The sequence below is a fragment of the Saccostrea echinata genome, unplaced genomic scaffold, assembly GCF_033153115.1.
Source record: "Saccostrea echinata isolate AGI-Se365-2 ecotype Australia unplaced genomic scaffold, CSIRO_AGI_Sech_v1 ptg000022l, whole genome shotgun sequence".
NCBI classification, from domain to species: domain Eukaryota; kingdom Metazoa; phylum Mollusca; class Bivalvia; order Ostreida; family Ostreidae; genus Saccostrea; species Saccostrea echinata.
This window is the reverse complement of record NW_026889771.1, coordinates 1,493,395-1,517,057: the sequence shown is the minus strand read 5'-3', so window position 1 is coordinate 1,517,057 and position 23,663 is coordinate 1,493,395. Positions and strand designations below refer to the sequence as shown.

At 33.3% G+C, this 23,663-nt stretch overlaps 2 protein-coding genes across 2 annotated transcripts; both read left to right on the top strand.

Annotated features, from left to right (window-relative positions):
- Positions 1–416: 416 nt before the first annotated feature.
- Positions 417–2,779, top strand: LOC133190196 (interferon regulatory factor 1-like). Its single transcript, XM_061325686.1, has 8 exons — positions 417–695; positions 976–1,158; positions 1,339–1,511; positions 1,619–1,727; positions 1,879–2,010; positions 2,244–2,399; positions 2,512–2,618; positions 2,741–2,779. The coding sequence occupies exons 1-8, from the start codon at positions 458–460 to the stop codon at positions 2,774–2,776; spliced, it is 1,134 nt and encodes a 377-aa protein (XP_061181670.1). The 5' UTR covers positions 417–457; the 3' UTR covers positions 2,777–2,779.
- Positions 2,780–10,076: 7,297 nt separating this feature from the next.
- Positions 10,077–16,028, top strand: LOC133190620 (uncharacterized). Its single transcript, XM_061326310.1, has 8 exons — positions 10,077–10,393; positions 13,893–14,087; positions 14,648–14,742; positions 14,832–14,931; positions 15,202–15,303; positions 15,393–15,433; positions 15,554–15,743; positions 15,943–16,028. The coding sequence occupies exons 1-8, from the start codon at positions 10,159–10,161 to the stop codon at positions 15,990–15,992; spliced, it is 1,008 nt and encodes a 335-aa protein (XP_061182294.1). The 5' UTR covers positions 10,077–10,158; the 3' UTR covers positions 15,993–16,028.
- The last annotated feature ends 7,635 nt before the right edge of the window (positions 16,029–23,663 follow it).

Below are 23,663 nucleotides of genomic sequence, written 5' to 3'. Positions count from 1 at the left end.
GATTTTTTTTGTATAGATTCGATATTTTATTGGCTACGGTACAATATTTTAAAGTCTGTTGATGCTCGTTACAAACAAGTTACGAGGTCTATGTTCTTAAATACTAATTGGTCATTTACGACGGTACTTGATTCAGATCTACTAAGTTCTTTTATGATTTACCTGCGGCTGGGTGGTTGCATGGCTGGGTGATTTCTGGTGCACCCCGCTGTATTGATTTTGGCGGGGTGCCATATATTTGATTTAAACTTCCTTGTTAAGGAGAGATCTATACATGTATATTAAGTGACCTAACGCAGTTTGTCTCACTGATAAGTCGTGTCATATCTGTCAAAGTTATCATTGCTACAATTTGGCGTAATACTTTGGACCTTAATCCAAATTTTAAGCAGTTAAAAAATACAAATAAAAAATGATTGCTTTTGTGCAAAATGAAATTATATAAAATTTATTTCAGATGGTTCAGAGGAAACAGACTCAACCGGTCATCCCTCAGAGGAAACCAATACGTCCTATTGAACGCCAGAAAATGCGGCCATGGTTGGTCAATCTTCTAAATAATGAGAATATCCTGGGATTTTCTTGGGAGTCCCGGGAGCGTGAGACATTCCGGATCTCGTGGAGACACGCCGCCAGACAAGGCTGGGATCCCGAGGTGGACGCCGGGCTGTTCGAACGATGGGCTAAACATACGGGTACATATTCATTTAACCTATTGATCCAACTGCTTTAACAACCGCAATATTTAATGATTCATCGCTCCAACAAAAGTTTTTTTTTTAATGAAAAAACATACTGCACAACACACACACTGTCGAGTGTAAGGTTTCAACTTTGTGAACTTAGTCTAGAGCCCTTTAAAGATCGCGGCGGCTCAATACTTTGTAACAACAATTTGTGAAACAAGTACTTGAAAATTTCTTTCCCTGCTTGACACAGAGTCATAAACTAGGTTTTTTTTTATTGTACATGTAGGAAAATTTGTGGAGGGTGATGAACCTGACCCTAAAAGATGGAAGGCCAACTTTAGGTGTGCGTTAAACAGTCTCCCTGATGTCAAACAGCTCAAAGATCAAGGACAGAGGAAGGGCAAGGACGCATATAAAGTATACCAGTTCCTAAGCGAGAAGAAAGCCGTCCACAAGCACAAAGCTACAGGTAAAAAAAAAAATTAAAAACTCAATCTCCTGATTAGTGACCATTATTGATTTTCACTGAATTATTCCAATCAAGGATCTCCAGTTTTCTGTCTAGCATGGGGTGGACGGAATATGAAGGTATACCGTCCCAGATATTTTTACCTTGATCAGATTGTAATTTTGTCAATTGCTATTTCAGAGCGAACCTCTGTACCAAAAATAACTCAGACCAAAACGAAGAGGAGCCTGAGAGCCCGTAATGCCAAGAGAATCTCCTATAGGAAGATGGTAGAGATGGACAGTGAAGGCGAGGATGAAGAGTCTTCATCAGACTTCATCATGTCTGAATCCGACAGTTCAGCTTCTGTGGGGGTAGGTGTAATACTATACTTTGAGAGGAACATGATTTGTTCTCCTTTTTTAAGAAAAAAAGGTTTTAGTAGTATTCGTTGAACTTACAAGTCTTTTCCTGTGTTTAGAATGACACTCCAGAGAGAATGGATGACATATCGTCAGACAATGAGCCAATATTTGAGGAGAGTCTAGAAACGCGCCTCCCAGATTTCAACAAAATCTGTAAATCCACAGGTATGTTTACTTTCTTGTGACATATGAAAAATGATACGCATACTTCATGATCAAAAGCAATAGCACATCTCCGAGATAGTTGACTTGCCAAATTAAAGGAACTTTTAATGATGATCATATATATATAAGTACATATCTGTTATTTGTTTAGATCTAACAACTCTCCACCTGCCCCCAGAGAAGGACCTCAGAGCCCATGTGCCCTGTTCTTACCCCAGTACCAACAATCTTTTCCAGTCCCTCACACAGGAAGTCCCCTCAGTTGGAGGGACCAGGGATGATGGTGAGTTTTTTTTTATTTTAAAGATATTTCGATCTTTATTTGGATTACGCAGCAACTATTTAAAAGTCGGGACAATGAGGGTTAAATATTTTGCATTTATGATTATAAACGGACAAGTAAACACATTCATCAATATAGCCTGACAGGTTGCTTTATTAAAAGTGGGTTAAAGAAATGTATGTGTAATAAAAGTGGTTGAAGAGAGTTTGAATTTTGACATTTTTTTTTTCTAGAGTCCGCCTCGACCACCAGCAGCACACTAACTGATGAAGAACTGATACAGCTGGTTATGGAAGCCGAGGTCCAAACACCGGAAGCTGAATACACCGACTTGTGGGGCAGTGGACTTCCGGTGCCACAGGAGGTTGCCTACGTTGATGCTATAATTGGTAAGTCAAAATTGATTAGACCCAATACAAAATCAAATTTCTTGTGATTTGAAATGAGGTTTGTTGCTTTCAGATTAATGTTATTTAAACTTTTTATTTTTTTCTTTTGTAGAAGAGGGTGATACGACATATTTAGTTTTAGACAATGTTGAAAATGAAGTTGTGATCACGGATACCCCCGCTGTGCGCTGTGAACAGATCACAAATGGAGAGGTCATGGTAAGGGAGAATCCTAACGTCCAGTGATAAAAAACACAAACATTTAATAACAGACGTAATAAACTCAGATAAAGGGACAATAGAGGGTATAATGTATGGTTATTTTTCTCTTTATTTTGTAGCAATACACTGGGTTAACTGATCTCTCACAGCTATGAACTGTAAAGTGCCTCTGTGAAAAAAACTGATAAATCCAATATTATCTTCCGTCGGTCAGACAGACAAACCAGCGAAGGCCCCGCCGATTTCAAGAGTGTATGCATCCGCCATTCTTCGAAGAGAATCATCCTTCATCATTCATCATATACTATTGTTGGGGGAGATTTAATGACGACGATTTGATTTTTATTGTCTTTGTGGGAAAGGAAGCTGGTCTCCATTTTCTCATTTTGTGCAATATCTTGTCACGTGACCGAGACTGTCATATGACGGATACGTTATAACTGTTCGAGTTGAAAACAATATTAAAAAAAGGACAATCAGATCCATGACGATTATACCGGTGCACTGTTGAGTAAAGAGGAATATATATTTTAAAAAACTAAACAATGAATGGAAATGTCTGCGCTAGCAGATACTTGTATGTAGACAAACATGTACTTGATAATGTATAGGTGTATGTTACTGAATACTAGTAAAATGTGATATTCAATGGAATATGACTTGTAGTTTATGAACAGACTGTATAAAAAGAGGGTTACCGATGGGGGTTATCTCACAATAGGTAAAGCTTTTGTTTATATAACGGGCATGTCAAAAACTGTATTTCGTCAAGTGTCCTTCGGCATCAGTCTATTGGTGTAAAAGATCTCAAAAAATCCACAAACAATACAAATATGTGAAGAGGGCATAAAACACAGACCCCTGGAAATTCCAGAGATAAGATCAGGTTCCTAGGAGGAGTGAGCATCCCCTGTTCACCGGTCGCACCCGCCATGAGCCCTATGTATTGATCAGGTAGCCGGAACTATCCGTAGTCAATTCAGTACAAAAACAAAGGCCTAACAATTGGTATGAAACAAGTCAGCCAAAATACGACCCAATGATACGTTATATTTGCTAACAAGGTCATTATAACGACCATAAAATTTACGAAATGCTGACTTTAAACGAGGCTGTTGAAATCCCTGTAACATCAACTTATCAATGAGAAGCCTGTCTCGCCTGCCTCGCTTTAAAATTTGATCGTACTCAGAGCAAGCTCTTGAGTACACTCGGCACATCTCGGCCGATTCGTACCTCATCTAGTTGCTTGATGAAGGTGACGGAATCAGCCGAGGTTTGCCGAATGCTCTTGAGTAGTGAATAAACACCACAAGAAGGTAATACTAGTAGTGGGATATTACTACATAAATAAGGAAAGTTGACGATGGAAATGTTGAAGTCATCTCGTTTGTCATACAATTTAGTTGTTAATTGGCCTTTGTCGTCTATAGTCAGTAAAATATCTAAATATGGAACAGATGTGGCAGACTCTGTTTTGTCTTTTATTTCAAGTTCACTGGAATATACTAAATCGACATTTGAATGAAAATAACTATTGTTAATTGATAAAACATCGTCGATATATCCGAATGTCGAATTGAAGGACACAGCTAGTGTTTTCCTCTTCTCGTGGAGAAGTTTTTAAATAAATTCTGCTTCATAGGAATATAAAAACAGATCAGCTAATAAAGGAACACAATTAGTGCCTACCGTAATTCCAACAGTTTGCCTTGTGTCCAGATGGTGTGTCTTAAATTTCGAAACTAATATATTGACTTACCCTGCATTGATATATAATCAACAACTTCTGGAAACCTGCTACGACAGGCTAATCCTATGTAGTCGATATGATTTTATTTGCCGATTTTACAGATCATATTTCAAAATCTAAATAGGACTTCTTATAAGTCTCCATTTCTTTACTTCTACTATATTAAGGATGGCTGAGACACATCGAATTTTTTAACCCTCCCAGAAAATCCAAACTTATTAGAGCAAAACAAAAATACCGATCTTTTCTGTGAATTGCAATTTTTTTATTTCAAAATTCAAGGCTTTGTCTGATCAGATGTCACCCACGGAAAATGTAAAATTACCACAATGAACATCAACATTATAACATCATATCATGATACATGTAGAAGTATACTGTTCAGTTAGTATTCAAAATGTCTTCCGACCCTTTTCTTCCGCTGTATATGGGAAACACAGGTTCCTGTTTTTAACACCACTCAGACTTTTTTCTGTCCCAGAAAGAATCGCCCTTACTGTTTCCATCCAATTGAGTTAGATCAACATATGTGATTGGTCCTCCTTAAAATTTTAACACGATCTCCTCATCTGGAACGGTTCAGTCGGCTGTAACATTCAAGGTCTTATAGCACGTCTGCAACCCCAGCATCACGACTCCAAATCCGAATCAAATTCTTAACATGAGCGCAAAGTGTCCGAAGGCGTCTTAGGAAAGATTTTGACGAGGAATCAGAACCCCTTGTGAGACCTTGGCAAACCCTGGGCAGGGATCAGCATTCCAAATTCTGTTTGTACATCTTCATGACATGCCCCATCTTGTCCAAGAAGGACCACCTAAAATTAAGCTTAATTTTACTTTTTTAAACCCTAGGATTTATTGCACACTTAATGACCAGGCCAATCATCTAAAAAATGTAGGAGGAGATGACCAGCCCAATCATATGTAAAAAGAATTTTCTGGCTACCTCTGAAAATGTAGGAGAAGATGCGGTGACTGACAAGGGATAGCAAATTTTGTTAGAGAAAGTGCGGGTCTATCTATTTGTGAAAAAGTATTTGCAAGACTTAAATTTTATCACTCATTCGGAAAATAAAGGTCACTTGCAGCAATCTTAGCGCAGATATGACAAAATTGGAAAATTAAATCCAAAACAACAAAATGTAGTAAGTATACTTTGCAAGCGCTCTTGTGGAAACTTACCCTTTTAGCCCCCAATCTAGGAGCACTGGGTTAGATATCAAAATGCCGATTCCTTGAAAGAATTAGATAATAAAAAACCCAAAACAGCAAAATGTAGACAACATTCCATGCAATGACAAGTTTTCATAAGGATCACCTTACCCCTCCAGGCCCGAAGAACACGGGGGGGGGGGGTCTGAGTATAGTATTTTGCTATAGTAATTTTTCCTTTAGATGCTGCCCCTCCCCCCCCCCCCCCACACACACACACATACTTTCTGTGGTAAGGTCGAGCACTTGCAAATTCCAGGATATGAACAGTTAATTAGTTTTTTTTTTCTTTTTTCTTTTCTTCACAAAGGCAATTATATGTATATATATTTTTTAAAAAAAAGGAATTCATATGCTAAGAAAAAAATGAATGCAAACTTAATTTTAAAACCCACACCCTTACAGACCCCTGAAGAAGCAAAAAAAATATATATACATGTATATATATATCAAATCATTGAACTATGATATATCCAAATCGTATGCAATAAAGATATGGGGATCTGATGATAAAAGAGTGTGATGGACAAGGTGGATCTGTAGTACTTTTTATATGGCAAGAGGCCCATGGGCATTTATGGTCACCTGAGTATTTTTGAGCTTCTCAAGGTATGTCCACAATGATTCCATTTGGAGCTGGAACTCAGGTCTCGTGTGACAAAAATTATACAGTCTGGTGAAGATCCTATAAAATAATCATATTCATAATTTTGCAGGGGGGGGGGGATAGCAACTCAATATACTAGTAGTCATGTAAACATTTTGACTGCAGATATCCACTATAACGAAGATGTTTAAAGATGTTCAATATGGCTATCTTAGCCCCATCCTACAGTCTGAATTTTACAATTGTTGTAAAGGACTAAGTTTTCGGCTGCATTGCATTACCGAAAATTTTGAAAACTTGTCGGTTATTATTTTCTTTCATTCTGAAAAAAACCTTACACATCAGTACCGAAAATTCAATATGAACATTTCGCTCGAAGTTTAATGTCAAGTTCTATGTGTCATCCATATATATCAGACCCCGTATGAAAAGGGGGGGGGGGGGTATTTTGCCAACATATTTTAAACGATAGAAAGCAAACCCAATTTACAGTTTTCACTCTGACTTAATATCGGAGATAACTTACGCAATTTTTGGTGATGATATTTAACTATTTTATGTATTGAAAAGAAAACTTTTCGTTAATGAAATATTGATTTTTACTAATACAAAACTGCGAACTAATCGTTTAAGTGGTTTTCCCTCTAGATGTCCTTTAAAAAAGATTTTCAAAGAATGTATTTTCAGTATATGAATAAATTAGCCCCATCCTGCGACCTGAACTGGACTAGGAACAGACGTTAACAATTTTGGTAAATAATCAATTAGTGCTCATATACTACATATTGAAATAGTGAGATAATCAAGGCCACCTATTCCCAGAGAAAAACGTGTATGTCTTTCTTGTAAACTTTTTATTGAAAATGAAAAACATTTTGTACTTTATTGTCCTAGTTATGATCAGTATAGATTACAATATTGTGATATATTTAATGCTCAATGTTACATGAAGGAAAACCCTATTATTGACACTATCAACCCTACAAGTATTATAATTGCCAGAAGAGTATGTAACTTTCTGAAAAAAGTGCTTTGATATTAGAAAAGAAAAACTTCAACATAACTGATACGCTTACTGGAATATTTTTTTTTTAAATTGATTTTGTGTATGTTATTGTTTGTTGTATTCATTATATGCCAATGTATGATGGTGTTGTCAAATAAATGAATTGAATTGAATTCAGCACTTACTGTTATAACGCAAACATATATCATGCTATCTGTCCGTAAGTCAAGAAGATTGTATTTCCAATATAGGAACAACTTAGCCCCACCCTTTGCCTAAACCTTGGACCCAGGGGCCATGAATATTACAATTTTGACTGCTTTATAGGAGAGATTTTCAAACATACATGCATAACTCAATTTTTCAAAGGTGTAATATATTTACAATGTATGACCAACTAAGCTTCTCACTGGAGCCTGACCTTTTGACCCGGGGACCACGAGTTTCACCATTTTAGTAGAGGGCTAAGCATTTATTATATCATTGAAGAAATAATTTGGCTGATAAATGTCCATGATAAGAGAAGATTTTCAAAGATGTAATGTATTCAACATATGACCAACTAATCCCCACCTTAGGATAAAGTGATGTTCCCGAGGACCAGATAATTCTCAATTTTGGTAAAAGGTTAAGTATTCATTCATTATAATCAATCAAAAAGTTTGTCAGCTGGATGTTCATGAACAAAGAAGACTTTAAAGATATAAAGAATTTTCAACATACGACCAAATCTTGAACCACTTAAGGGGCATGGATTTCAAAATTTTTGTTAAGGGATCATTTTTTTTATTATTATTCTCATGTTATCATGCCAACAGTTTGACTGCTGCATGTTCAGAAATATTTTTTGAGATTGCAGTAATTTTGATGGTTTTTGTTCCATACCTAAGACCCTAGGGGGACATAGACCATGAAATTAACAACTTGTGGTCCCCATATGCTATACATGTACATGTATATCAAAATTACTGTAGTTAAAAATGGTTCGGGCGTTCTAGAGAAGAAGCTGAAAATATTCAAAAGTAGGACGACAGATAGCAACAGGACACTTGAGTAATTCAGGTTTCCTAGAAATGCAGGTATAACAAATAAACAAAAATAACCCTCCCTCCTGATTATAATAATAATAGCGAAAACTTAAATACACAAAGCACACGTACAAAAGCTTTATGAGTTTTTTTTCTATTGTTCAAATTTTTTTTATTAAAGAACCCCTTTTTTATAACACCCCTAAGAGAGGGGCATACAAGAAAAGGGAGTTTGGAGAAGGAGTGGTATGACGTGGAATCGGTTCACCCCGACTGTCTACCTAATTACTTCGTCCCCCTTTTAATAACCTATATCATGGAACTGCAAAAGTATACCTTTTAGATACAACACTCCCCCTTTCGTTCATTATGGGCATTTGTTTCTGTAGTTAAATTTTTAACCGTATTTTAATAATAACGTTATTTTTAAACTGTGGGTTAAAAAATTATTAGGGAAATAAGTGCCTGTGGTTTAACAAGACACACCAGTTTGTAGAGAATGGGTTTTCTCATTCATTTCGGATTTTTTTCCATTTGCCTCGACCCTTTTTTCCCTATAGTATACCTGAATGCATTCCCTGGATATTCTCGTAAAGAAGCTATTAAAACATATATGTTACATTCAAAAACGTTTGTACCTATACAATTCCTACACGAAGGTTATGATAAAAGTATGAAGTTAGCTGGGTTGATCGCATGACAAGTACTAGTATTTCATTACCAGTGTCTTTATTGATATAAAAGATATACCATTTCACGGAGAAAACATTTTTTTTAACCTATATATATATATATATATGACAACAAATGCAAGACGGGTTGGGAGTGGGTTTACCTCACATCCTCAGGAAAGTACCTGAGATTGCGTTTTCATTATTATCCCTAACTTAATCCATCACTACGCGCCCCAGTGATATGATTTTTTTTATCTTTATAATCATAAAAGAGGAAGTTGGAAATTTTCGTTTTTTTTTTTTGTTTTTTTTTAAACTTAATTGAGAGCCCCCTTCCCCCATTCGCCCCTCACCCGTATCACATACAGATTTTGATTCCCCCCTCTTCTTCAGTATTGCTTTTACTTATAGTTATCCTTTCTTCAGTAGTTCTTTCTTCCCCCTTCCTCCAGGAAAAAAAATCCTTAATCTATTCTTTGTGGTGATATACATATTAGAGGTATATAAAGTTATTTAATTAGGATGCATGACACCCCCCCCCCAACTTCCCTTAATGTCAAAAGTACAGGTTTTCATCTGCAATTTAAATGTAAAATACTCGTGACTATTCTGAGTTAAATTCGATAAATGATATGACTAAAATTTTATTTGATTATATAATATCAATACATGTAAAACAAAACAACATTGAATGTGTTTAACTGATATGATATTTTTAGACTAACCTTAGGTTAAACCTCCATACATAGGATGTCACGTGACTCAATACCAAGAAAAAGTCAATTTATACAGTCTTGGGAAGTCCTCGTATCTTTATAATGGCGGCAAATTTACATTTTGCTTTCTGAAAAATACTTCGAGAGATTTGAGAAAGTCTCATTTCTACCTAAATCAGTAAAATATAATTGCCATATTTTCGGCATGCATTTTATTACACGCGGGCTCGTTGAATACGTAAACATATCACACAATGCATTGCGCTACACATCGACTGCCGTTTTCAGAAATTCATCGCAGCTCGATTTTGATTTTCTAAAAACAAGCTAGCAAATCGACCAGATACTAAGATTCAAAGTAGTGAATACAGTGCTTGAGGAGAGTATCTCTGAATCGTCTCCAAAAGAAGCTGACACAATTGTCAAAATTTCGATTCTTAAAAATATTTTTTTAATTATTTACTTTGTTTTTAGTATATCATTTGATTTTGGACATTGACTTCTATTGGACTTGTTTACTGTGTTTCTAAGGAAAACTGCTATGGGATTTGACAAAAATAAACGGACAGATGAAAAAATGACGAAAAAGCGGCCGGTGGAACGACAGAAAATGCGGCCATGGCTGCAGGACATGTTGGAAAATGGAGGAGTTCAAGGGCTGGAATGGTTTGATAAACCTAAAGATCAGTTTAAAATCAACTGGAAGCATGGATCTAGACATGGCTTCAACACCAGAAAAGATGCCAGTCTCTTTGAGAAATACGCCCAACACACAGGTCAGTATAGTATCCTTTACTTCCTCATCCTGCCCTACCCTCCCAACATCACATGGTTCACACATTTAAAAGTTTCTTCGGTTTTTTCTTTTACTGGGATATTTTTTTTTTAACATGAACAACTTCAATTTTGAATTGTGAATAGACCGAACTTTCGTCTATTTAGTAATCAAAATTTAATGCCCACCTCTATAGATTTTCTTTTATTTATGCATTCAAATGTGTGAATTTACGTCAACACAGAACCCAATTTACTTCTATTCGATCATTTATTTCTAACATTGTATATTTCTATATCATATATTTATGAGTATGCATTTGATTTTGTTGTGTGAATAATGATCATTATTTACACAAAAATAAAATATTTCAATAAAAATGAAATATTTCAATATTTCTTTTCAAAATAGTGTAATTACACTATTTTGAAAAGAAATATTGAAATATTTTAGCGCATTTTTAACAATGCATTTGAATTCCCATGAATTTATGCATTTTTTTTTAAAAAAGATAAAAATACCTTTGTGTCGTTTTGTTTTCAATCATCATCATCAAAAAAAAATGTGTTTGTTGTTCTTGACTCGATTATGTGATTGAAAAAAAAAAGCCTTCCAAAAAAAATAAAAGAACAATAATAAACAATTTTTTTTTATTTATTTTAATTATAAAAATGTTGTTAAAATAAGATAAATAATTATATATAACAATACAAAATTTTAAAATGCACGTAAAAAAACTCGCTAGAATAATGAGCCATATTCATGATATCATTACCAGTGATTTTTTTCAGTATAAATTAAAATATTTAATTCTTGTTAGATTACGATTATTTCTAAGTGGGATATAACACAATCCAATTGTGCATTTTCTTTCTTTCTTTCTTTTTTTATTATTTATAATTTTTTTTAAAAAAAAATTTATTTTATTTTATTCAATATTTAAGAAATCAAAACAAATATGTTTAGAATATTTGTATCAGGAAGCTTTATCATTCATCTGTACCATTTAACATTATCATTATTTTGTTTTGGAACGATTTTTTTGTTGGTACTATTTCATATAAATTTTTTTTTGTTGGTACTATTTCATATAAATTTGTATTTCTGATTTCTAACCCCATTTTCGATAATGTTCGGGGAATATTTAAAAACCAATAAATTAGATGTATTTAATTATATATTGCTTGAAGACACTTTCTCCAAGCATATTATTAAAAAAAAAATTTCTACTTTTTCTAATTCAAACTTATCCAGTTTGTAAACTGAGTATATTCTAACAAAAATCTGAGAAAACGACAGAATATTCGCTCATTTTCTTAAAGATTTCTTGATATTCTACCAAACTGTACAAAATAGTATAATTTTTAAAAATATACCTATTTTTTAAAATTTATTTTGCCACAAAAATCTTTAAGAAATGTTTCACTAATTGACTGAATGTCGGTTTACAAAACACCAACAACAAATTTGATGTATTTCTCCATCTACGCCAAGGTGGTAGCTATGGGGTGTTTGATGTGGAAGAAAACAAAGACAGGGGTTTGGGGCCGCCTAGAGTCCCCAATAGGTCCAGGACAAACTCCCTGGTGGGGGCCAAGGGGCGAATCCCCGAAAACGGGTGAACTTTTACCATTCTGACAGCTAACTTTGAGTGTCCAGATATGGTAAAATTAATTAGCTTGAATGCCATCGTTTCAAATACAGATTTCTTGGTAAAATTCTTAATAAAGTAGAAAAAGAATATCCGGATCCCGTTTTATGATTGGATGGAAATTTCATCCTTCTATCGTAAGACCTGTATAGAACAGAATAGGATATTTATTTATGATTTAGAGCCCAAAATAGAAAAATATGAAATGATTACAATAATAAGGAAAAGACAAGCCAATGGATTGTATACCATTAATAACAATTAAAAAAATAAAACTTTTAAAATTATCGTTTATACAAAGAAAAATGTACGTTTTCCTTCTTTTTTTTAATTCAAAGATTTCTTTTCTTCCTTAATTCTTTTCGAAAATGATGTGGAAGCATTCGCGTACGCCTGTAGGTACACCCCTGTACGCGCATGCCTGATGACATGCTTTCCGAGCATATTCATTAAAAAAATAATAAGTAAAAGTTAATTTGCCTCTCTGTGTAAATCAGTAAATTTGAATATGAGTCTCAAAAACTCTGAAAAAAATTGACAGAATATTCGTTCATTTTGTTTAAAAAATACTTTATATTTTACAAAACTATACGCAAGAGTATTTTTTTAAAATTCATTTATTTTCTTATTTATTTTATTTTGGTATAAAAATCATTAAATAATGTTATAGTTCTTTAAATAATTATCTTGAACAATAAAGAAGTAAAAGAAAGAACAATAATGATTCAATTAAATACAAAATTACACAAAGAACAATTTCCATTAGACAACACACGAACAAATTTTTTTCTTCATCAGCAAAAATTAAAATATTAATTATAATACTTATATTGTTAGAAACATCAAAATTTTCTTTTCGTTTTTATCCTTTAAGAGAGCAAAAGGAAAAAAAAACTTTTTTTGTTTTTATGCTTCAAAAGAGCCAAAAAAAAAAAAAAATTAAATTAAAAAAAATAAACAAAACAAAAAACAAAACAAACAAAAAAGAAACAAAAAAACAAAACTAAAAAAAAAAAAAAGTAAAAAGAACAAAAAAAAAAGCAAAAAAAAAAACAAACAAAAAAACACAAACAAACAAAACGAAGAAACAAACAAAACAAAAACACAAAAAAGACCAAACAACAATTCAAAAACAAGAACAAGACAAACAAACAACAAACTTAGAAATATTTGTTATAAAAAAAGAAACTTAATTTAGAAATGAGTCGATCTAGATCGCCATCTTTTATCTTATAAACTCATTTTTTTTTATTCCCCCCCCCCCCCCCCTATAAATATGTTTATTATTCATCTGTAAAATCCTAGGATTTAACATCTAAAAAAATAAAAATTAATAAATTAATAAAATTAATTAATGAATATGTATATAAATGAATAAGTTCATTAAAAAACAAAATGAATAAGTTCATTAAAAAAAACAAAAATTATATATATATATATATATATATATATATATATATATATATATATATATATATATATATATATATATATAAGTATGTATGTGTGTATGTATGTATATATATTTTCACCAATCAAAAGCCCAAAAGCGTTTTAGGGGCATTAGTCTTTATTATAAATGTTTATTGTAATCCTTTTTTTCTAATATTAAAAAAATGTACTACGCTAATTTTCTTTTTTTTTTTTTTTTTTTTTTTTTTTTTAAATTTTTATTATTATTATTTGGATTTCCACTAAACACAAAAGCAATGCCGACAAAAAAAAGCAGGATTTGTAATTTTCCTTGACCGAAAGAGAGAAATTTTAAATCGGTGAATGTTTTTGGACCGTTTATTAAACGTATAAAAAGAAAGTTTTTAAAATATATCATTATTTTTTTTTAAATTAGGACGATGGGATCCTGATGACCCAAACCCCAAGAAATGGAAGGCGAACTTCCGGTGTGCTCTAAACAGTCTCCAAAACGTCATGGAAATCAAAAAACTGGGAGAAAGCAAGGGTGCGCATGCCTACCGGGTGTATCAATTTCTGCCGGAGGAGGAGACGAAACCAAAAGATGGTAATATAAAATACTACAAACTATCTCTACTTCCCAATATTTCAAATCCGAATAATTTTCAAGACAAATGAAACATTCTATCAAGTAAAAGGGATATTGTACTTACAACAATGTGCCTCTAAAACAAAAAAAATCGAAACCAAAACCAACAAGAACACAAAGGCAAATCAAATAAAATTAAATTAAAAAAAAACAAAGAACAAAAACAAAAACCGTACAAACAGCCGAATAAAATTTTAACATTTTAGGTCTACTAAGGATAATATCAAATATATATCTATAGACAACAACTACACTTATATTATTTTTTACCTTATTTTTCTCATAAAACCGCTAATCATTTACACCCCCCCCCATTTTTTCTGCTTAATTTCCAATCAATTTTGTTATATGAACCTGTAACTATATGTTATAGTATTATATATAATTTAAATGAACATTATACCTATGGAGAGGGCTTATATAGGCTATGCCTGCTGCCCAATCCATTTATGGTTCAGTACATAATAAGATATGTTCAAAAAATTGTAATTCTTATTTTTTTAATTATTTTATTTCATCAAATTTTAAATATATTCTAATAGACCAGAGGAAACCTAACAAAAAGAAAACAGAAAAGACAAAAAGCAGGAGAAATTTTAGATCTGATGACACAACAGATGAAGAACCCGAGAAAGAGGTAGAATCAATGCACTTTTGTTCAAAATATTAATTATTTCAGATATTTAAAGTCGACAGCATTTTGTACTGACAGTGTCAACTTTTTAGCAGGTAATTCTGGAGATAATTCCGACGGAAGAAGTTCAAAGTGAGGAACTGTCCTCTACATGGGGCAATGAGGAGAAACCTCCGCCATCACCCCCTATCAGTGAGTAAATCACATATCATCAAACTTCATTATAAAGTGAAAATGTGGATACCTCTATATCTTTCTTTGTAGGCCAGTAGGGCTTTTAAATGGGGGGGGGGGGGAGGTCTAGCGGACCAAAAGTCCTTGGCTTGTGGCGATTTTTTGTTTTGACTTTAATTGCGTTTTATCCTCAAAGCGTTTTTTACACGAATACATTTACTTGTACATGTATTTAAAAGGTTCACAGACAAAACAGGAAATAAACTAAAACTCTTAAATTTTATGCAGAGCCTCTGGTTCACGAGTTCACATACAAAAATCACATGGCGGGCTGCATTGTCAGACAGATTCACAGAAAAAGACCAGCAGAACAATCCCCCCAGAAGGATGGTACGTAAACAAAAATTATATATTCTTGAACAAAATCATTTTGTTGACTTGTTTAAAAATTAGTATAACCAAGAATCTGTATGTTATAGATAAAGAAGATCTGGTAGAAATGGCGCCATCAGAAGCTCAGGTAATTCAGTGCAATGACTATTTTTTTTAAGTATCTCAATTTGCAGTAGTTTAAAACTTTCTGAAATAATTTGTTCATATAAATTTGTAATGTATGATTTTTCTTTACTTTTCTATCCAGCTGGCGCAACAAACCAGAAAAAGAAGGCGGCTTAGTACTGGTGATGACGAAAGCATGACGTCATATTCGCAACTTTCCGTGACTGATGAATCGTCAAACGTCTCCAGCTCCTCAGACTCCTGTCCCTCTAGTCCGGGAGAAGAAACGGACAATTTACCAGATTTTGACAACTTTTCCCCTTACGTCATGGGTAAGCGACACTTCTTCAAGTGCTTTTGGAGGGGAAGGTGGAGTTAATGTACATTTTAAATTTTCCAGGCACTTGTTCTAAGAAATATTATGTCTTTATCATGGGAAGTACATGTATATATATACCATATATATCTTGGATATTTAAAAAAAAATTGTTTGTTCTTGCATCATAATTTCCTTTTTGTTTTGTGTTGTAGATAAAGATTGGGTTGTAGAAAGCGAGGAAACAGTGACCACTACACAGTAATAAACTGACCACAATACATATTATACTACATGACCAGGATTATAACGTTAAACTTATTATTATTAAAATTAATACATAAAATAAATATACATGTAGCAGCTACTGAAAACTACAGCAGAGATAGGCGTGTGGGTGTTCACGTAAATTGATAACATTGTCCTGTACACTGAGATTACATACATAATTTAATTATATATATATATTACACTGTTGACCAGTGTCTAAAGAAAATACACAATATAAACTGCATGATAGAAAAAAAAAAAAAAAAAATACAAACAAATCCAAAAAAGTTATAAACGCAAGCATCTGCATGTACTGTTTAACAGTGTCATATATAGTAATTTATTGTTTGTCAACTTGAGATACTGTGGAAGTTTTTTCTGTATGAAACTAATTATTTCATAATCATTCACCATTTAAAGAAAATGTAAATGTTCCATACGCATGTAATTCTGTTTTGTTTTTTTTTTTCTTTTTCATTAGAATTCTTTACAAAGTTTTCGAATAATGTGCCATACTTGATTCTGTCATGTCTCAAAATTTGTTCTATATATAGATGTTGATATGATAATAAAATTATATTTGTGTAAAGGTTTTGTCTTTCTAACGCAGGAATATCCGTGGTGTTTGCAGGATTGTGAATAGTTGAGCTTGGACCAATTTACATTAAAGATTCTAAAGTTATATCCTGCACAATAGCTGCTTTAAAGTTGAAATGCCAACGATTTATATCACTCGGTCACACCAACTATCGACTACATTTTTCGTACTCGATTACTCATTTAAAATGTACTGTTTAATAATTAATCTAAATTCGAGGTTATGAATTTATTAAAAGATATTTTTCTATACAGATGGTCAATTTAAAACCATATTTTATGATTAAAGTTTACCAAGAAGAGATCAATACCGAGAAAATGTCAGCTGTGTACAAGATTTGATTATGTCAATATTCTATGTTCAGATAAAATAGAATAGACCTTTAAAATCTGTTTCAAAAGCTTTGATCAGACCAAATCAAGTGATATTAGTATAGAAATCTGAAGTGTTGGAAGCTAAGCTTCTTTTTTTATCTTTAATACAAATCTGTGCCCCCTTTTTTCTTTGTTCTGACGACTTGGTCTTGAAATAATCAACATGCGTGATACTATAGTATGTGAACTCTTCAAAAACGCAAATGCATGATGACCTGCAGGTCTCAAGAACAGAATTCAGTCAAAATTTCAAATTAGTATATATTCTGAAAAAAATGAAAATAAAACAAAATTTTCACAATGTTTTTTGTTTTCTTTTTTTTTCTTTTTCTTTCTTTTTTTTTTTTGGAATATGACACAAAACCTGCAACTTTTTAAACATGTTTGAATAAAAAATCAAGATATTCAAAACATAAATATTGACTGTTTGTTGTCTTTGGGTAAGGACGTAAGCTTATATCAAACTACCTTTGTGTTTCTCTCCACAACGAGGAAATTTAAAAGTTTCATACATTGACCTTCTCCAAATGACCTTGATGGACAATTAAGGTACGAGTATACATTCCTTAAAGCAACTTTTGGTTTTTAAACAAATGTTTTATATCTGTTCATCTTATTCATGCATGCTATATGTCCCTTCTATGTTATTTATTCATGTTTGATTGATAAATGTGAATGATGAAAATTTTAAATATTCTAAACAACTTCGTCCCAACGAGTAATAATAATAATAAGTAAGCCAACGGGAAAGGATAAAGCAATATAGTAGGATTATAGTAAAGATTCAATTTTTCATGAAATAAACCATGAATTTCATAATTTGAATAAAGAAGATGCTGCTTGTTCATGAATATCATATAACCATAAATTAGTTTACTTAACTTCAATAACCCAATTTAGATATATTAATTCAGTTTCGCAGATGTGTATTATTGAAACTGTACAAAAGGGGGAGGAGCTGTTTATAAGAATCCCAGTTTTTCAGGATCTTGATTGGATAAACAATAAAAGTATATGTCATGTGACTGCTTGTCGACCACTTGACGAATAAAGAATTACTTGTGATGTCATTCTGGTACAGTGCTACACAATGCATATCCTATCCATAATGAAGGTTAAACTAAATAATATTTTCGGTATCATTTACAAAGAAATATACGAAAATTGCGGGGGAAAATACCCACGATTGACCAAAAAAGAAAGTAGAGAAAAAATCATTTAAATCAGTATTTACTTGTTATAAAAGCTATGAAATATGCAACGATCTCAATATTGATGAAAGCATTCATTTTCAAAATAGCACGCATATATAAAAATAAACAAAATGACCATTTCCACGAACTATATCACATTTTTTCCACATGAGTGGCTCTTCACTCCACATTTTCCAAAAACATGTCTTCTACGATCTGAAAAATATAGAGGATTTTCTTTTTGGTCAAGAAAAACATAAAAAACAAAATTAATATCAAAAGTAAAAAAGTACATTATATGACAAAACGTATATCTTTATTAATAATAAGCCATGCCAGTTATCCAAGGGTCACATCAAAAAAAGCAACACTAGTATAATATAACACACACACACACATAATGTATCAGTTATGAATTCTTAATATCTATCTTCTTTCAACTATAGTCCTGCTGGACATATCATAACTGATGATGTAAATGTATTTGAAAATGGTGACCTGATAGCAATCATTATAAAATTCTAAAATTAGGGAGCCCCAATCATTCAAATGACAATAGAACTTAATTTTTATAATGAATTCCGCCAAGGAATATGGCAGATGAAGGGATAAATAAGAAAGGACAGACCTCGACACTTTGTCAGAACGGATAAAGAGTTTTAGAAGGATATTGAAGAATTGTATTAGACTATAACTAGAAATACGTCCAAAGGACATGAATGCCCCGCCCAGGGTTCACAAGGGCTGACAAATAGATTTTTAAGGCACTTGTCCAAGGGCAAGTGCATGGTCAAAATTCACTTGCCCTACCTGAACTTTTGCTTGCCCCACCATCATGACCATAAACTTATACTGTATATATTTATATAGATTTCAAAAAATAAGAAGAAAATACTGAGTAGATCATGAAGCCCTTGTGCCTAGCTTTATTTCTATGACTTATGTGTGGATTTAGTCTTTTTTTAAGTCACTTGCCCACTGGCAAGTGGTTGATAAAATTTCACTTGCCCACCCCTAAAGTTCACTAGCCCCGGGCGTCGGCCAATGGGATTTGTCAGCCCCTGCCGGTTCATTAATAATGCAACATGAAAATTTGTATTAGTGTATGAAGTTTGATGAAAATATCTTAATTATTTTTTTAACTGAGTTTAATACACAATAAATAGTACTAATTAAGTCAATTGTCATTGGGAAGGTCAAGGTAAAAAAAAAAATGGACACATTTGGTAAATTCTCAGCAAATAATGAATCAGTGCATATGCTTACATAAAAAAATATCTTGAATAGTTTCTTTGAAACTGAGCTAAACACATAATATTTGAGAAAAGCGGGGTCAAGATCAAAGGAAAGGGCAAGGTAAAAAAAAATGTTGATTAAGTTGAGTAGTTCTCCCCAGTATGTATTATAAATATCTTGAACTTGGTTCAGCATATGAAGTTTGACAAAAATATCTTGATTTGTTTCTTTGAAAAATTTGAGAAAAGTGAGGTCAGGGTAAAAGGAAAGGTCAAAAATGTTGATATACTTGAACAGTTCTCGTCAATATGTATAAGCATATGAAGTACGATTAAAGTACAATTAAAATAGCTTGAAAGGTTTCTTTGAAATTTAGCTTAACACAAATTTGAAGTCAAGGTCAAGTTCAAAAATGTTTAAAATATCTCTGGGTCGTATTTTGTCTGACACGTTTCATACCAATTGTACTTGGCCATTTTTTTTTATATTAATTGCTCTATTTACCTGATCAATACACAGGACTCACGGCGGGTGTGACTCGTCGACAGGGGATGCTTACTCCTCCTAAGCACCTGATCCAAACCTCTGGTGTTTTCAGGGGTCCATGTTTTTGCTCTCTTTACGATTCCTATTGTTTACAAGTTTCATGAGATCGCTCACTGTTCTTTTCCTCACCTTTTCCATTTATGATAAACTATTGCATTTGTAACGGAAAAGGAGAAAATGTGTGGCTGGACCGGGAATCGAACCCGGAACCCCTGCGTCAATAGAGCACCTAGTCCGTTGCTCTACCAACGGCCTAAACCATTACATTCCTCCCTCCTTAAATTTGTCAACGCCCTCGAAGTATTTGCCCCTGGCAGGACTTTCACCTGCGAGACCAAGGTATGTCAATAGGTCATGGCACCAAATTAGTCCGAGATATCCGACGTTTTCCAGGCTTTTTTCACGATTTTGATATTTTACGTTTGCTTAGCACGTAAAATATCAAATCGTTAAAAAAGCCAGGAAAACGTTAGATATTATGTAACAGGAAAGGAGAAAATTTTTGGCTGGATCGGGAATCAAACCCAGGCCTCCTGCATCACTAGTCAGGTGCTCTACCAACTAAGCTACACAGGCCGATTTTCCCAGCCGAAACCACTAAAGTTCAAGATTTGGATTTTTATATAAATGGTCGAAATCCTTTAAAGCATTTATGCGAATACTAACCCCGTGCTATTTATTTTATTCTTATTCTCCCAAATCAAAAAAATTTTCATAAGTTTCTGAAGTTATACTTTTATTATATATATATATATATATATATATATATATATATATATATATATATATATATATATATTATTCTGTACATTCTGTCAGCAACCTCGCTCTTACCTTGTACATCGATCGCTCCAGTCAGCAACCTTGTTCTTATCTGTTGTACTTTAATGTACACCTAATGTTCTTTTTTTTTCTTCTTATGTTGATATGTATTTATTTATTTATTCATTTGTAATGTTCACATAATTGATGTATTCATATTCATGCAATCTTCTACGGTAGGAAATAAAGATAGAATGAATGAATGAATACAGCTATCCGTCTCGATACTTTGTCGATCAGTGTCTCTAGAGATTTTGCTTTCTACATATTTATAAACCTAGTGTACATATGTATATAAGCAATACTTTCTAAAAATATATGTTCAAGACTCAAAAATAGAATTTGCACAAAAATCCATGCAAAACTGAAAGCTGCTATCCTATTTAGCATTGGAGAGGAAAACCAAGTCAAAACGAAAGTTAGAATATTCCAAGACCAATCGGCGTGTTCTACGAGTTGATTAAGGATTAATTAACATTTCTGACCGTGAGTATATTACTGCTGCTTAAAAACAAAAACAAAAAAAACAAAAAAAAAAAAAAAAAAACAGAAATAACTCATTCACTTTCCACAAATACTTCAATTATTTGAATATTGAAAATAATTAAACGACCACCAAGTCGTTTCACTTTGATCAGGGAAGTACCTTGAGAACATTAATATGCCTCCCTCCTCCAAATCACAGGTTTTGTCGTACTGAATACTTATGCATGAATGTTTTGTATGTACAGGTTGTACTTTATGAATTTTTTGTATATGTATAAGTTTAAATAAAGGGGGAGGGGGTGTTAAAGCTATGTTTCCAACTAACCAGTCTGTTCTGGGAATAGATTATTGCCTAAAACTGTCAAATGGAGAGAACACAAACAAAGGGTATTAACGCTAACCCGGTTCCCATTGGCAGTAATCCCATCTCAGTTCAATTTCCTTTCCTGTCAAATTTTTCAGTACTATTGTTGTCAAGATCATATTAGTTGCCTTCTTGTACTGAAGAAAGTAGATCTACGGGTGTCTCAGTGGCGAATCCAAGATTCTTGAAAAAAAGGGGGAGCAACAGGTTAAGGGTCTGTGGGACGTATAATAAAGCAACCTCTAACAACAAAAGATTGGTTTCGTAATCTTCATATGCATTATTTTGGTCAAAAAAGGGAGAGGTTGTCCGCTTAAAATCCGCCAGTGCGTCTATATGTAACACATTCAGTGGCGGATCCAGGAATTTCGTAACGGGGGGGGGGGGCGCAGTAGAAGGCGGGGGGGGGGGGGTCTGGGGGTTGCATTGAAGTCCCCAGTGGGTATAGGGCAAGGGGGGTCCGGGGGCGAAGCCCCCTGAAGCTGACAAATTCTTACAAATAAGAGATGTTGTTTCCTTGATTTTAGGATGATGGACATATAAGTTCTACATGCAAAAACTTCAAACGGGGGGGGGGGGAGGGGGCGCACGCCCGGCGCGCAGGCCCTGGATCCGCCCTTGACATTGGTCTGCTTTCGTTGCCTATCTAGCCCCGAAATCCAATGTGAGACACTTATTTTTGTTGATTATTAAGTACATGGGAAACCTTTCCTATTAGCTGTACTAATTGTGCCGCTGTTCTCAAAAAGACAATTTTAAGGAAGTTCTAAACACTAATGAAAAATGCTTTTTAGACTTTGAGAAAAATATATCATATAAAGGTGCACATATTCAGTGTACCTAGTTCATTTTCAACATAGGGTGCCTACCTTACTTCTGCAGAAAAAAAAATGTTCAAAGACAATGAACTATTTGTGAACAGAAATCACTGCTGTTTACGTGCATCGGGAAAATTAATGGAAATAATGTATTCAATTACTTAATCTTGGTCTAACATAACATTAAGAATACTTTGATTCTTAAGAAATTGTGTCATTAAATGTAGATTCCCATTTATTCTATTTTTCCTCTAAGGGCAGATCACTCTAACTCAATAAAATTACCCTACAAATAGAACTCTTTAGTGTGCAGTGTTTAGAGCTTCCTTATAAAACATTTACCTTGTTTTTCCTATATTTGACCCAATTAATTTTAGCCGTAATTCTCGAGGCTATGCTCTGCAAAAAAATTGAATCTATTCTAAAGATTTTTTTTTGCAGACATACGAACTACTTTATAGGTGTCTCATTGTTAAAAATATGATCATCAAAGAAAAGAAATTTTTCAGTTAATTAAAAGTAAATTTCCAAATTTCTCGGCGTTAGATGATGAACAAAAACGTTTTTGGTTACTCGATACTGAAGACAAAGAAACTTAATTTTGTGGGCAAATTCATAAATGATAACATGTTGTAGTAGCCATACACTTTAATATATAGTGCTCCTTTTAACTGAAATAGTACAATATTATTGTTGAAATGAGCAATGTCATTTACAAATTGTTATACTATCCATCGGCATATCTTTTCCTTATTATTGTAATAATTTCATACTTGTCTATTATGGGCTCTAAATTAGAAAATAAATGTTCCGTTCTGTTGTATTAAGGACCGGGAATAAATGGATAAGTATGTCTCTGGACATTTCTTATCAATGTTATCATTCCAAGTTCATCAAATTTTCGAAGATCGGGTATATTTTATCCCTCTTTCCTATAAATTGAACGTTGGTCAGAAAAAAATTAAGTAGGTTACTACATGGAAAGTCCAGATTGATTTTCTAGAAATCGTAATCTTATCACTATGTAATCCCACCTGTAGCAGATAACTCCCTTTCTGATCACTCTGGAGTGTTATTGCTTCCTACGAGGCATTTAAAGTTTATCAACCTTTAAAAAAGGGAGGGGGGTATATGTACAGTATTCATAATTTTACCCTCCTCATTCCTTTAAGCTCACTGAAACCAACAATTTTACTATGACCTTTTGACCCCAACAACAAAAGGTTTGT

Coding starts and splice junctions, on each gene's coding strand:
- LOC133190620 (XM_061326310.1), top strand. CDS start 10,159: ATGGGATTTGACAAAAATAAACGGACAGATGAAAAAATGACGAAAAAG. Junction 10,394..13,892: donor GAAATACGCCCAACACACAG/GTCAGTATAGTA, acceptor TTTTTAAATTAG/GACGATGGGATCCTGATGAC. Junction 14,743..14,831: donor ATGAAGAACCCGAGAAAGAG/GTAGAATCAATG, acceptor TCAACTTTTTAG/CAGGTAATTCTGGAGATAAT.
- LOC133190196 (XM_061325686.1), top strand. CDS start 458: ATGGTTCAGAGGAAACAGACTCAACCGGTCATCCCTCAGAGGAAACCA. Junction 1,159..1,338: donor CCACAAGCACAAAGCTACAG/GTAAAAAAAAAA, acceptor TTGCTATTTCAG/AGCGAACCTCTGTACCAAAA. Junction 2,400..2,511: donor CTACGTTGATGCTATAATTG/GTAAGTCAAAAT, acceptor TTTCTTTTGTAG/AAGAGGGTGATACGACATAT.